We start from the raw sequence: 12,500 nt of genomic DNA on the forward strand, positions 1-12,500 counted from the left end.
CTTATTTATAAACTTCAGAATCATGGAGTGGGTAGATATGTTTTAGGATTACTTCAAAATTCCTTAGAGGTAGGCAGCGAGTTGCTGTGGACGGGATCTTCAGTGAATCAAGACCTATTGTATCTGGAGTTCCACAGGGAAGTATTCTTGGTCGACTGTTATTTTTAGTGTATGCGAGTGATTTGGTTGTTGGCCTGGAAAACAAGATCGTTATGAGAAATGAAGCTGCCTTCAGCCTCAATCGGGACATGGACCCGATCAGGGAATGGTGTAGTCCGTGGGGTGTGAGGCTGAACTCCAGTAAAACGAAAACACTATTGATTAGCAGATCTCGTACAGATTTCCCACTCCATCCTCCCCTTCAGTTAGATGGAACTTTGCTGATTGAGCCTGAAGCTTTAACTATTCTAGGTGCAACTTTTGACTCACATCTAACTTTTGAGAAACATCTAATGAAAGTTTCAGCACATGCCGCACGAAAATTAGGTGTTGTTCGTAAGGCCCCATATATATTTCTAACAGTGATACAATTAGTGCAACCTGTTTTAGGTAAATTGTACTTTCTTTACAGGAATACTCCGGTGTGGATGCCTTCTTTGCCAGAGATTTATCTCTTTTAGATAGAGTGGTTCTTGGTGGTAGGTTTCTGTTTCCTAACAGCAGCAGTTATGACTTGGACCATCGACGGTTAGTCTCTTGTTTGTTACTTCTTCATAAGTTGTATTTCAACAGAGAGCTTTCACTTTCCCAACTGATCCCTGATCCCCCTTATCTGCCGAGAGCAACCAGATTCGCCGAACAGCAGCACCAATATACAGTTAATGTGCCTCGCTGTCCAACTTCTCAGTTCGAGAGGTTCTTTATTCCTCATACCGTTGGACAGTGGAGCAGTCTCCCAAAGGATGTCGTGCAGTTGTAACTTCAGAAGTTCAAGGAAAAATGCAATGCATTTACCAACCAATTACTAATCTTCCATTTTAATACATTTTATTTATTTACCTATTTATCAATTTATTTGTTTTTTCTTTTTTAATAAGTGGCATCTTTTCTTTCTGTATTTCCCTTTACTTCCTCTGACTTCTTTCTGATGAACACCATATTCTTTGGAAGCTTGAATTTCAAGTCAATGGCCCCCCATGGGCTTGTTTCATATGAATAGGTTTCATCTACTGAATAATATATATATATATATATGTATATATATATATATATATATATATATACTAATATATATATGTATATATACATATACACACACGTTTACATTTATATATATATATATATATATATATATATATATATATATATATATATATATATATATATATATATATACCTGTACCACTTCGCATTTTACTCCTTAGTAGCCCACAGTAGATGACAGCCTGCGTGCACGTCGGAACGTTAGAGGTGGCAAACAAACAACGACAGCAGCATATAATAATAATAATAATAATAATAATAATAATAATAATAATAATAATAATAATAATAATAATAATAATAATGGAAATGTTCCATATACCAAAAACTGATAACGGAAGGTCATATATATATATATATATATATATATATATATATATATATATATATATATATATATATATATATATATATATATATATATATATATATACATATACATATACATATACATATATACATATACATATACATATATATATATACATATATATATATATATATATATATATATATATATATATATATATATATATATATATATATGTTGAGAATGTATTCAAAAAGATTTCACTGAACTGTGTATACCTGAGGCTTGGGCGTTCCTTTAGTCTTACAAGACAGAGTGAGGGCATCGCCCTCCTGTACCCTGGCTTTTCGGGTGGGTGGTACGGGCGTTATAGTGGGTGGCGACAGGACGTTCAGCGTGTAATTTGTGGTCAGTTCGCCAACGGCGTTAGTCGCAACGCAAGATACTTCACCTGTGCTGCTACCCAGTACCCTGGTTGGAGAGAAGGAGACTATGAATTCACATCACAGGGAGAGTGTAAGGAATAGGTGAGATCATTTGCACAAGCACACACATACACTATATATATGCAAATATATATTTATACACATATATACAGTATATGTGTGTATACAAATATGTGTATACATACATATATATATATATATATATATATATATATATATATATATATATATATATATATATATATATATATATATATATATATAAGAATATTCAATTAGAGGAAACTGGCTTTTACAGTTCAAAGAACATACTTTTAAGATGCATTTGCTTACCCCATTCCTTACATACGCACACTCACACATACCAATGCATACATATTGCAAAATACATATGTATGACATCAATGCAAAAACAATAAATAAAATAAAATGATCTGACATCCATTTGCCAACTCATAAGAGCGCCAGAGACAGGAAACCTTCTAACCTTAAGATATGAAGCTGTCTTCGTGTTCCTGTCAGTCTCATGAAATGTTCGGACTCGCCGACAGTCCGGCCGTCCACAATCCACTCAATTTCTGGCTCAGGTGAACCCTCAACCGGACACTCGAGCGATACGGCGCGGTTCACCAGGACTGTTGGAAGAGCAAACCTTCTATTTCAACTTAAACAAGAGCCAAGTGATGATAGGGGAAAAATACCTCTATAATGCAAAACATACTACAGACCAATTGGGCATGTTGCTACACACATCACAAACAAACATACGCACACACACAGAGAAGAAGTTACCTTTAGATCATTTGAATAATTTGCCCTGTCCTATAAAATCGACGCGTCTGTCAGCGAACATGAGTAAAGAATGGATATACCATTATTTTGATTAAAGCAATTTTTTCCTCAGCCAAAGGGTAAGTATCTCTGTTTAATAAGTGTAGATTATTCAAGGGAAATCTATCCCGTGATACTGGAGGAAACGTTTATGTATTGTAGCCAGTCAGGAAATATTCACTCATAATAAGAAACGCAGATTTGTCTTCTTTCAGTTTTCTCTTATACATCCTACTCAGTTTTATTATCTTATACTTTTCGAAATCAGGACATCATTCTTTCTCTGTCTGTCTGTCTCTCTCTGTCATACAACCATATCAATAATAATAATAATAATAATAATAATAATAATAATAATAATAATAATAATAATAATAATCTACAAACCGGTGTGTTCTGTTTTGGGTTGGTATGTCAGGGTAGGCGTGGCCAAAACCGTCACCTCAAAGTCGTACTCGTTGGTGCCAGCAGCGTTGCTCGTGATGCATGTGTACCTGCCTCCGTCTTCGCCGTCCACAGAGAGGATTCGGAGGAGTCTGAGGGGGTATTGCTTGATGTACGAGGGCAATCTATACAAACTGAATTCTAATATAAGCCTTATTTCCTTAGTACAAAGAGTTCAGATTATGCATCTCTCCTTTAACATCCGGTTATTGATGATACTTTTTTTTTTTTTACTTAATCACTGATTTTAAAATAATCAGTCATATCTTGATCAATATATTCCTTTTATTATGAGTATATATATATATATATATATATATATATATATATATATATATATATATATATATATATATATATATATATATATATATATATATATATATATATATATATATATATCAGTCTGAAGCTCCACAAAGATTCCCACAAATAAGCTAAATTCCCACAAAATTATCTGAAAATGGTCCTCCCACAAAGGGTCCCACAAAAAGTCATTTTTCCCACAGATTTGTGGGAAATTCCCACAAAGTGCCAACACTGTCTGAGGTATGTACGCATGCAAAGATACATAAATGGCATAAGGGTGCGTGCACAATACAGTAAAACATGTCATAAACACGTCGGCAACGTACGTATCTCAAACAGGTTGAATACAAGTCACCGACCGGAAGTGGAGGACGGTCCGTTGGCAAACACCGATAATCGTATGAGGCACTGTTAGAACTACCAATAAGTCGTTGACTTGTATTCAACTTGTCTGTAATGTGTGCTATATGTCATGTTATACCGCAGTGTGGACGCACCGGAAGAATGCCAATAGGGATATACAAAATACATATGGATATATGCTCAAGTACACATTGACCTCACGTAATGGATAATAATTTATAGTTAATTAAATGCTATATAAGCCCGGATAAATGAATGATTATCTAATTTTTCACCTAGAGGTCTCTATTACCCTAAAATGATTTAGGCATCAGATTATAATGAGGTAAATATCAACGTCACAGCCGTCAATTAACAGCTAATCTGAAGATATATTCACTTTGTAGAAGCTCTCTATAGTTATACAGGCCACTCAGTGAACCTAAAATATAATTGCCCAACAGCTTTCCAAATCTTTGAAAAATATTGCACTATTCATGTTTATCTTACTGTAATCGTCAGTTTTCTGAATATTATCAGCTTTTTATTGTAATGTCTTTAACACTTAATCCACCACTTCATAGGCCCAGCACTTTATAGGCATACTTTCTCCTGTTGTTTCGAATGAGGAAGAATTGTGACAAACCTATTCTCAACTACTGCTTTAAGTGACCCATCCTTTCACCCATGTTAACCTGCTGACCCAATATCCAGCATTTCACGACATTTGTCGCCTTTTCAGCCCTTCTGTCATGATGACAGTTTATTTTGATAAAATTCACGTTCTTTTCGTTCACATTCTGACTAAACACACCTCTTCTGTAAAGAAGAAGTTATTCACTCAGTAATGTTTAGCATACCACATTTTTGGTTTCCCCTGGACACTCTTCTCTTACTTCATAACTTTTGCAAAGTTTCAGCTATACCTTCCTAGCATCACTTTGTTTATGAATCCATTTACAAATTCTTTCGTCGTTCTACTTCCGTCATTCAGCATTCAAACTAATATTTATCAATTATTCTTCTTTGTTTCCATTTACCCTCACATTCTTCATCTTGATGAATTTTCTTTTAAATTCTCTACCTGTAAAAACTCCAAGGTCTTTGGCAATTACCTGCAGCACTACTTGCTGATCCTCTTACGCTGTATCTATTATCTTCCCCATTCCCATTCAATCCAACTTCCTCTGTTTCTATTGTAATTCTCTACTTCATTCTCCATTCATTCTTGCAGGTACACTTCAGGTAATTTCTTATTTTCTTAACTGCACCTTATATTGCTATGTCCTGCAGTCACCTTTACTCATTATGATCCTATACTCACGATGACCCCACCTAGTAACCTTTCAAGCTCCCCATCTGTACTTCATTCCTTTGCATCTACAAAAAAGAAGTATTGGATTTAAAAATGATGCCTGTAAATAAATATTCAGAAGCCCACACACACACAGATATATATATATATATATATATATATATATATATATATATATATATATATATATATATATATATATATATATATATATTTAAGCAAATCTAGATAACATAGATAATATCATAATTAATACATGTTTAATAACACAGTTCTGCAACTGACTTGTCCTTCTCTTCTATCATGACCTCTTCCGAGATATTCGTGATGACCTGACCATCTTTCAACCAGAGTATGGAGGGGGGAGGGGTTCCCTCCACGTCACAATAAAGGTGAAGCTCCTCTCCTGCCACTCCCACAACTTCAGGCTCAAATTCGGCTTCCTGAATGAACGGAAGTTTGAAGAAAACGGATATTGAAGCTTTATGTAAATCTACAGAATTTGAATATTGATAGGCTTTCATCTAAGGCGTCCTTGTGTTTTTTGTAAATCTTTAAATTTGCATATTCATTATTACATTACCATATTTTAGTACGAGTAAGTCAATGAATGAAGTCTGAACTTTTACTTTTGATAGTTTCAGTTCGCAATAAACATTATGAGTTTAAGAATGTAAAACATTTCAATATCTCCATTCCAGTGTATTTATTCATAGCTTTTTTTAAAGTATCTCGAATTTAAGACGACAAATTAAATTTCGATGAAGTATTATTGAATTTTTAAAATCAATTATATTTTCATAACTCTAGACATTTTGGATCTGTATAAAGATTTACCACAATTCTGAATACCCATGGATGATAGGAATCGATTTAAAGATTCATCCTTACTGTAATAACAAGCTAATCAATCTTTTTTTTCTTATTTTCACTAAAATTAAATAATTTCAAAAATTCCTTACTTCATTCCAGGCAGGTGGTGTTAGAACTGTAAGCAGCGTCGTGAGAGCAGTTGTTCCAGCAGCATTTGCTGCTAAACAGGTGTAATTCCCTGCGTTGATTGAACGAGCTCGCGCCACATTAACCCTGCGTCCCTTGTTATCAACCGTGACTCCAGATTCAATGGTAGTGAGGTTTCTACCATCCTGAAGAAAATTTTTTTTTAAAATAAATACGTTATGCATGTAACTGCATTATTTGCCTTATTAATTTTATTTAATTATTAGTCTTCATTAAGTTGATTTAATTATTAGTCATCCTTAAGCTACGAATTTTATGACATTTGGTTAGATGAGGTTTGGCATTATTGTGGAAAGATAAAATATGAAGCAAGTTACTTTATTATCTATACTTTTGTTTAACCAAGACACTTGATCAACTGGATCAAAATATGGCGAGAATAACCAAATCTAAAGTCAAATACGGAAAAGATAATAATCATAGATGCAATTAAATAGATGCTCACGTCCAAGCACAAAAAATTCCAGATACAGACATTCATGTCATTAGCAAATTAATGAAACTAATTTACTAAGTGCAATGTACTTACACTTTGCACTTCTATGTGTCAGTTTTCACAGTGAATATTATTGCTTGAATTTAGTATATATTGTTAATTCCGAGGGAAATTTTCTGGTGTTTCTTGTATATCAATTTTGGCGAGTGATAATTTCTTGTATTATATATGCCATTTTTAGTTTTCTGTCAAAGAAAACTATTGAGATGGCTATTTGTCTGTCCGTCCGCCCTCAGATCTTGAAAAGTTTTGAGGCTAGAGGGCTGCAAATTGGTATGTTGATCATCCACCCTCCAATCATCAAACATACCAAATTGCAGCCCTCTAGCCTCAGTAGTTTTTATTTTATTTAAGGTTAAAGTCAGCCATGATCGTGCGTCTGGCACCGCTATAGGTGTCAACAACACAGGCCACCACCGGGCCTAGGCTGAGAGTTTCATGGGCCACGGCTGAGTTTCCTACAGCATTATACGCTGTACAGAAAACTCGACTGCTCCGAAGACACTTCGGCTCATTTTTTTACTTGTTCATAGTAGTCATGGACAGCAATAAAAAACGCCCAAAGTCTATATTATAATGTTATAAATAATAAATTCTAGAACGGAGAAAAATAGTCTTAAAGGATTGATAAGAAGACCTCAGTGGTGTTTCCCAGTCATTCTTTACATTCTGTACTTCACTCTTTCCCTACCCTGATAGTCTCGCAGACAAGCATCCAAATATCTCCCAGGTTTGTAATCTTTTTCACCTTCATATAGATCTATTTTTCAAGGCAACCAAATACCCTTTTCTACCCAGGCCCGAAGAAGGAAAGAAAAGGGAGGACGGGGCTTAACTATGGAGAATAGGTAAGCCTGATTCTTAATGGGAAAAAGTCTACAAGAGTTAGGGAAAACAAAAGTAGGAAGAGAATTCCGGAGTTTGTTAGTGTAAGGAAAGAAAGTCACGGAACCGTGTACTCCTTGGAGAAATGATAGATTCCACAGGGAAAATGTGGGAAGCGGTAACCCAAGTGGCCTGACAAGGTGCCCGAGAGGAGTGGACATTCTTCTTGACATCATTGTTACGTGGAGAGTTCTTAAAAAAAAAAATTCCCGAAGTTGGGTCAGTCACTATATGTACTTTAATACTGAAATTATTTGCAAGTACTATTCATCTCACATCAACTGTCAGTCACTGGTGGTGGAACTATTTGATACACCAGCCACTGAGGGCCAGTGCTATTTGGCACCCAACTAGTATACGCTAATGGCGATACTATTCGTCACCCTACCTAACTGGTAGTGATTAATAGCTGTACAGTTCGACTCCTCAACGGGTAGTCATTGTTATGAGGTTATCTGTATGGGAAAAAGTTCCCACAGTGGTTAGTGTTAAACCTTTTAAGTTCCAGCTTTCATCCACTAAATCCAGTCACTATGTGAGGTCAATAGAAGCTTGCAATCTTTGTCACTTAAGCCTTCAAGTATCATAAAGTTAATATCAACTGCTTACTTAACCAATGCTCTTCTAGAAAGTAGAGGCTGAAGCATTCTATAGAGAGAGAGAGAGAGAGAGAGAGAGAGAGAGAGAGAGAGAGAGAGAGAGAGAGAGAGAGAGAGAGGACTCACTACCTAATCAGCCCAGGAGACAGCTATCTCATACCTTGAGCCAGGTGATGACAGGTGGAGGGTCGGCTGTGATAAAGCAGGTGATGGTAACGGCTCGATTTAACACCACCGTTTTCTCCATGACAGGTGTGTCAAGGTCTAAAAGTCGAGGAGGTACTGTGAGGAAAAAAAGAGAGGCTTATGAAGGTGTCAGCTGGATCCAAGAGACCAATTTGTCAGATATTTATATAAGCCAGGATTCTGCTGCTCTTATTGTTTTGATTCAAACACATGACTTTACGATTATCAACTACTCTTTTGGTTTTCCTTATGCCAACCATTTTCCCTTTTCGATTTTTCCCACTTGTAGAATTTGAAAGTATTATATCCTTTACAGTCAATGTTTCAAACTACAGTTTTGCTTTCTTTAAGGCCAAACTAACAGGACATTGACTTCCAGACTATTTAAAAAATGAGAAACGCCTAACTGCCAAAAGATTACAAAAGAATAAAACCCTTCGTGGAATTAATTCATCAATTCATTAATTTCTAAAAGAAAATCTACTTGACTACAAAATCAAAATAGTGTCACCAAAAATATCGCAACTGACCCATAACACGCAGCATAAAGTCTTGTTCCGTAGTTCCGGCTTCATTAGTGGCCAGGCAGGTATACCGTCCATCGTCGTCCTTTGTGACATCATTCAGCAGAAGTCGTCTTGGATCCCTGGACAGAAATTATATATATATATATATATATATATATATATATATATATATATATATATATATATATATATATATATATATATATATATATATATATATATATATATGTGTGTGTGTGTGTGTGTGTGTGTGTGTGTGTGTGTGTGTAGAAAAGGATTAGGAGAAATTGGTGTTTCCTCATATATCAGAGACATTTATGAATTTGGGCATCAGAAGGACCTGAATATGTGGTAGCACAAATAACGAAAGAAATTTGTTGTATCATACTAAGCATTACTTATTACCTTTAGGTTGAGAACTTAGTTATTGCGACGATATAATATCAACTCTTCAGTTTTTACAATCGAAGAATGATTTAAACTCCCTTTTCAGCGCTTCGGTAAAAAATTTTTTGGATGATTTGTCATTTACAAACATCCTCTGAATTCACCTGTCTAAAAGAGTTAGTTATTGTTTTTACAAATATAGCAAATCACAGAAGTCCTGAGAAATAAGGGTAAACATCGCCTGTGAATTTTGAACAAAGGAGTGGAACTAACTCTGAAGTAAAGGTGTGTTGGAGGATTGCAGCATCCTTCATCCAAAGGATAGATGGCGTTGGCGTTGCTTGCACTGGACAGAAGAGTTCGGTATCCTCTCCGGCTACGACGTGGACTGTTTCATCAACAGTGGCGGTTAGTCTTGGCGGAACTGGAAAGAGAAAAAATAACAAGTAAAAATTGCGCCGAAGTTTCTTCGGAGCAATCGAGTTTTCTGTACACCATACAATCAAGGCCACTGAAAATAGATCTATCTTTCGGCGGTCTCGGTAATATGCTGTATGAGCCGCGGCCCATGAAACTTTAACCACGACCCGGTGGTGGCATATCGTTGCCAGACGTACGATTAGGGCTAATTTTAACCTTAAATAAAATAAAAGCTACTGAGGTTAGAGGGCTGTAATTTGGTATGTTTGATGATTGGAGGGTGAATAATCAACATAACAACTTGCAGCCCCCTAGAGTCAGTAATTTTTAAGATTTGTGGCCGGACAGAAAAAGTGCGGACAGAAAAAAGTGCGGACGGACAGAAAAAGCCGGCCCAATGGTTTTCTCTCCAGAAAACTAAAAAAAGTGAAAGCTAGGAATAGAGAAAACTATCAAAATAATGATAACTATCTGTAGGTGGATATCACATAAAGAATATGTAAAAAAGGTAATGGTAAAAAAGGTTAAAGAGATATATAACGGTAAGTGAAAACAAAGTGAAAAATAAAATTATTCAGAAGAGGAAAATAGAGGGGATATGAGTAATAATTCAAGGGAAGAAAATCCAAAAACTTGAGATGTTACGGCTATTGAAAATCTATGAATGAATGGTCACTGGTTACTGCTTAGTGATAACAAAGACCTAATTAGTATGAGCCACGATCCACCAGCAATCTCAAAAAGGACTTAAACTTTATGAACATCAGAGTAAAATAGGGGTGAAAAGGGAAATTGCATTCACAAAATATTAAACTGAATACCTCGCAGAATTTACTTCAGCTGAACTTCCCCAGTGGATATTTAACTTCTAAAATGACAAAGCTGACTAGTTCTTACCATGGACTTCCAACGTGAAGTTGATGGAAGTGGCCCCAGCCTCATTAATTGCCAGACAGGAATAGTTGGCACTGTCCACCTCAGTGACCTGGAGAATCTTGAGGTCACGACCACTCGTGCTCAGGTGGATGTTTGCGTCCATTTCATCAATGGGACTCCCATTCTATGGGTATAAGAAATTATGGTCAACTTTAGGATAAATTGACCACCTTAACTTTTATTTATTTCACTGTAGGCGTTAATGATCAAGTGTTTTCAATAACTGGTTTATGTAAGAAAGTTTTGCGGTCATTAGTGATTTTTTTTATAACTTCTGCAAATTTTCATTTTACAGGAATATTTGATGAAAAAATAATTTTTCCTTTTAAGAAAGTAAGAGGGATATTGCTGAACACTAGATATATTAATAATATTTATAAAAACTGATTGGACCCAAGGACCTGGTGAACAATAAGGTTTAATTATCAGAATTATATCATAAGGAATCCTGTTAAATGTTAGGTACAATTTTATAATCTTTATGCATTTTGCTTTCAGCTACGAATTTTAATGTACTAATCACGATTTCGCTATCACGTAACACAAATACAATGTCAAACACAGAGAAAGAATGTATAAACCTATATCTTGTCAATTAAACTTTTTGTGAAAATATTAATTATTTTTAATAATATACGTACATGTCTTGAGGTAACGGATACTCAACTGTAATCCAGCAATAAAATGAAGTAATAACCAGTCTGAAATATGAAAGCCAAAGCGCGTGGAACCGTTCCTATTCAAAATAATAATAATAATAATAATAATAATAATAATAATAATAATAATAATAATATAATAATAATAATAATAATAATAATAATAATAAACCTACCTTGAACCAAAAAATCTGAGGCTTTGGAGTCGATTCAACATGACACGTTAAGGTCGCAGGTCGATTGACCCTGACCACGATATCCCTGCTGGCGATGTCATCGGTGATTTTGGGGGGCGTGGCCACTTTCACATTGTAATTTAGTTCGTCCGACCCAGCCATGCTGCTCGCTATGCAAGTGAACATCCCTGTGTGTTGCTCACTGACTGGCGAAATTTGGATGACTGACTGTTGCAAGGAAGGAAATACTTTCGTCAAGAAAGGATAAAGTGTACTTTATTTCAACGAGGTTATAACCTATGCAGTACACCCGGAGTTTCCGCTTTTCAGCAATCGTAGTCTTTTTTTACTTCTTGGTGCTCTGTTGGTGGTGTATTTTGTTCCAAAGATTTATATTAAAAATGCAAGAATCTACAATTTAATTAGGAGCATTACAGTAGGAAATACAATCGCTTACATCCAAATACCATATGTGCATATATACACTTGAGCGCGCACACATTATATATATGCATATATATACTGTATGTATGTATGTATGTATGTATGTATGTATGTATGTATGTATGTATGTATGTATGTATGTATGTATGTATATTTATAATCCAAGGCGGTTCAGGGAAAGGCACTGTCCTTATGCATTTTATTAAAATATGCCGACGTTTCACAACTCCTCATAGTTGCATTTTCCAGGCTGCAAACAGCGAACATGGCAATCAGTAAATTAAAATTAAAATCACAAGTCAGAATTACAATTACAATAAAACGTTCACAATAAAATGGCTAAAACCTATCCTAGAAGAACAAGTAAAAGGCTATGACAACCTACCCAGAAGGAAGTTAAAAACAAACTACTGCACTCGCATTGAGTATTATTTTCTCTCTCTTTTGTAATACTCAATGCGAGTGCAGTAGTTTGTTTTAACTTCCTTCTGCAGGTTGTCATAGCCCTTTACTTGTTCTTCTAGAATAGGTTTTAGCCATTTTATTGTGAACGTTTTATTGTAAT

At 35.3% G+C, this 12,500-nt stretch overlaps 1 protein-coding gene across 3 annotated transcripts in view; it reads right to left on the reverse strand.

Annotated features, from left to right (window-relative positions):
* LOC136828705 (hemicentin-1-like) overlaps window positions 1–12,500 on the reverse strand; it is a 195,694-nt gene that overhangs the window by 83,316 nt on the left and 99,878 nt on the right. For all 3 annotated transcript variants that reach the window (XM_067086838.1, XM_067086836.1, XM_067086837.1), the window contains exons 40-49: window positions 11,492–11,719; window positions 10,618–10,780; window positions 9,574–9,724; window positions 8,917–9,032; window positions 8,361–8,482; window positions 6,163–6,345; window positions 5,486–5,643; window positions 3,178–3,326; window positions 2,447–2,594; window positions 1,792–1,984 (exon numbers count right to left, since the gene is read on the reverse strand). In XM_067086838.1, coding sequence (XP_066942939.1) covers window positions 1,792–1,984; window positions 2,447–2,594; window positions 3,178–3,326; window positions 5,486–5,643; window positions 6,163–6,345; window positions 8,361–8,482; window positions 8,917–9,032; window positions 9,574–9,724; window positions 10,618–10,780; window positions 11,492–11,719 — 1,611 coding nt within the window. The remainder of the gene's footprint in view (window positions 1–1,791; window positions 1,985–2,446; window positions 2,595–3,177; window positions 3,327–5,485; window positions 5,644–6,162; window positions 6,346–8,360; window positions 8,483–8,916; window positions 9,033–9,573; window positions 9,725–10,617; window positions 10,781–11,491; window positions 11,720–12,500) is intronic.

Source organism: Macrobrachium rosenbergii, chromosome 43, assembly GCF_040412425.1.
Source record: "Macrobrachium rosenbergii isolate ZJJX-2024 chromosome 43, ASM4041242v1, whole genome shotgun sequence".
Lineage (NCBI taxonomy): Eukaryota > Metazoa > Arthropoda > Malacostraca > Decapoda > Palaemonidae > Macrobrachium > Macrobrachium rosenbergii.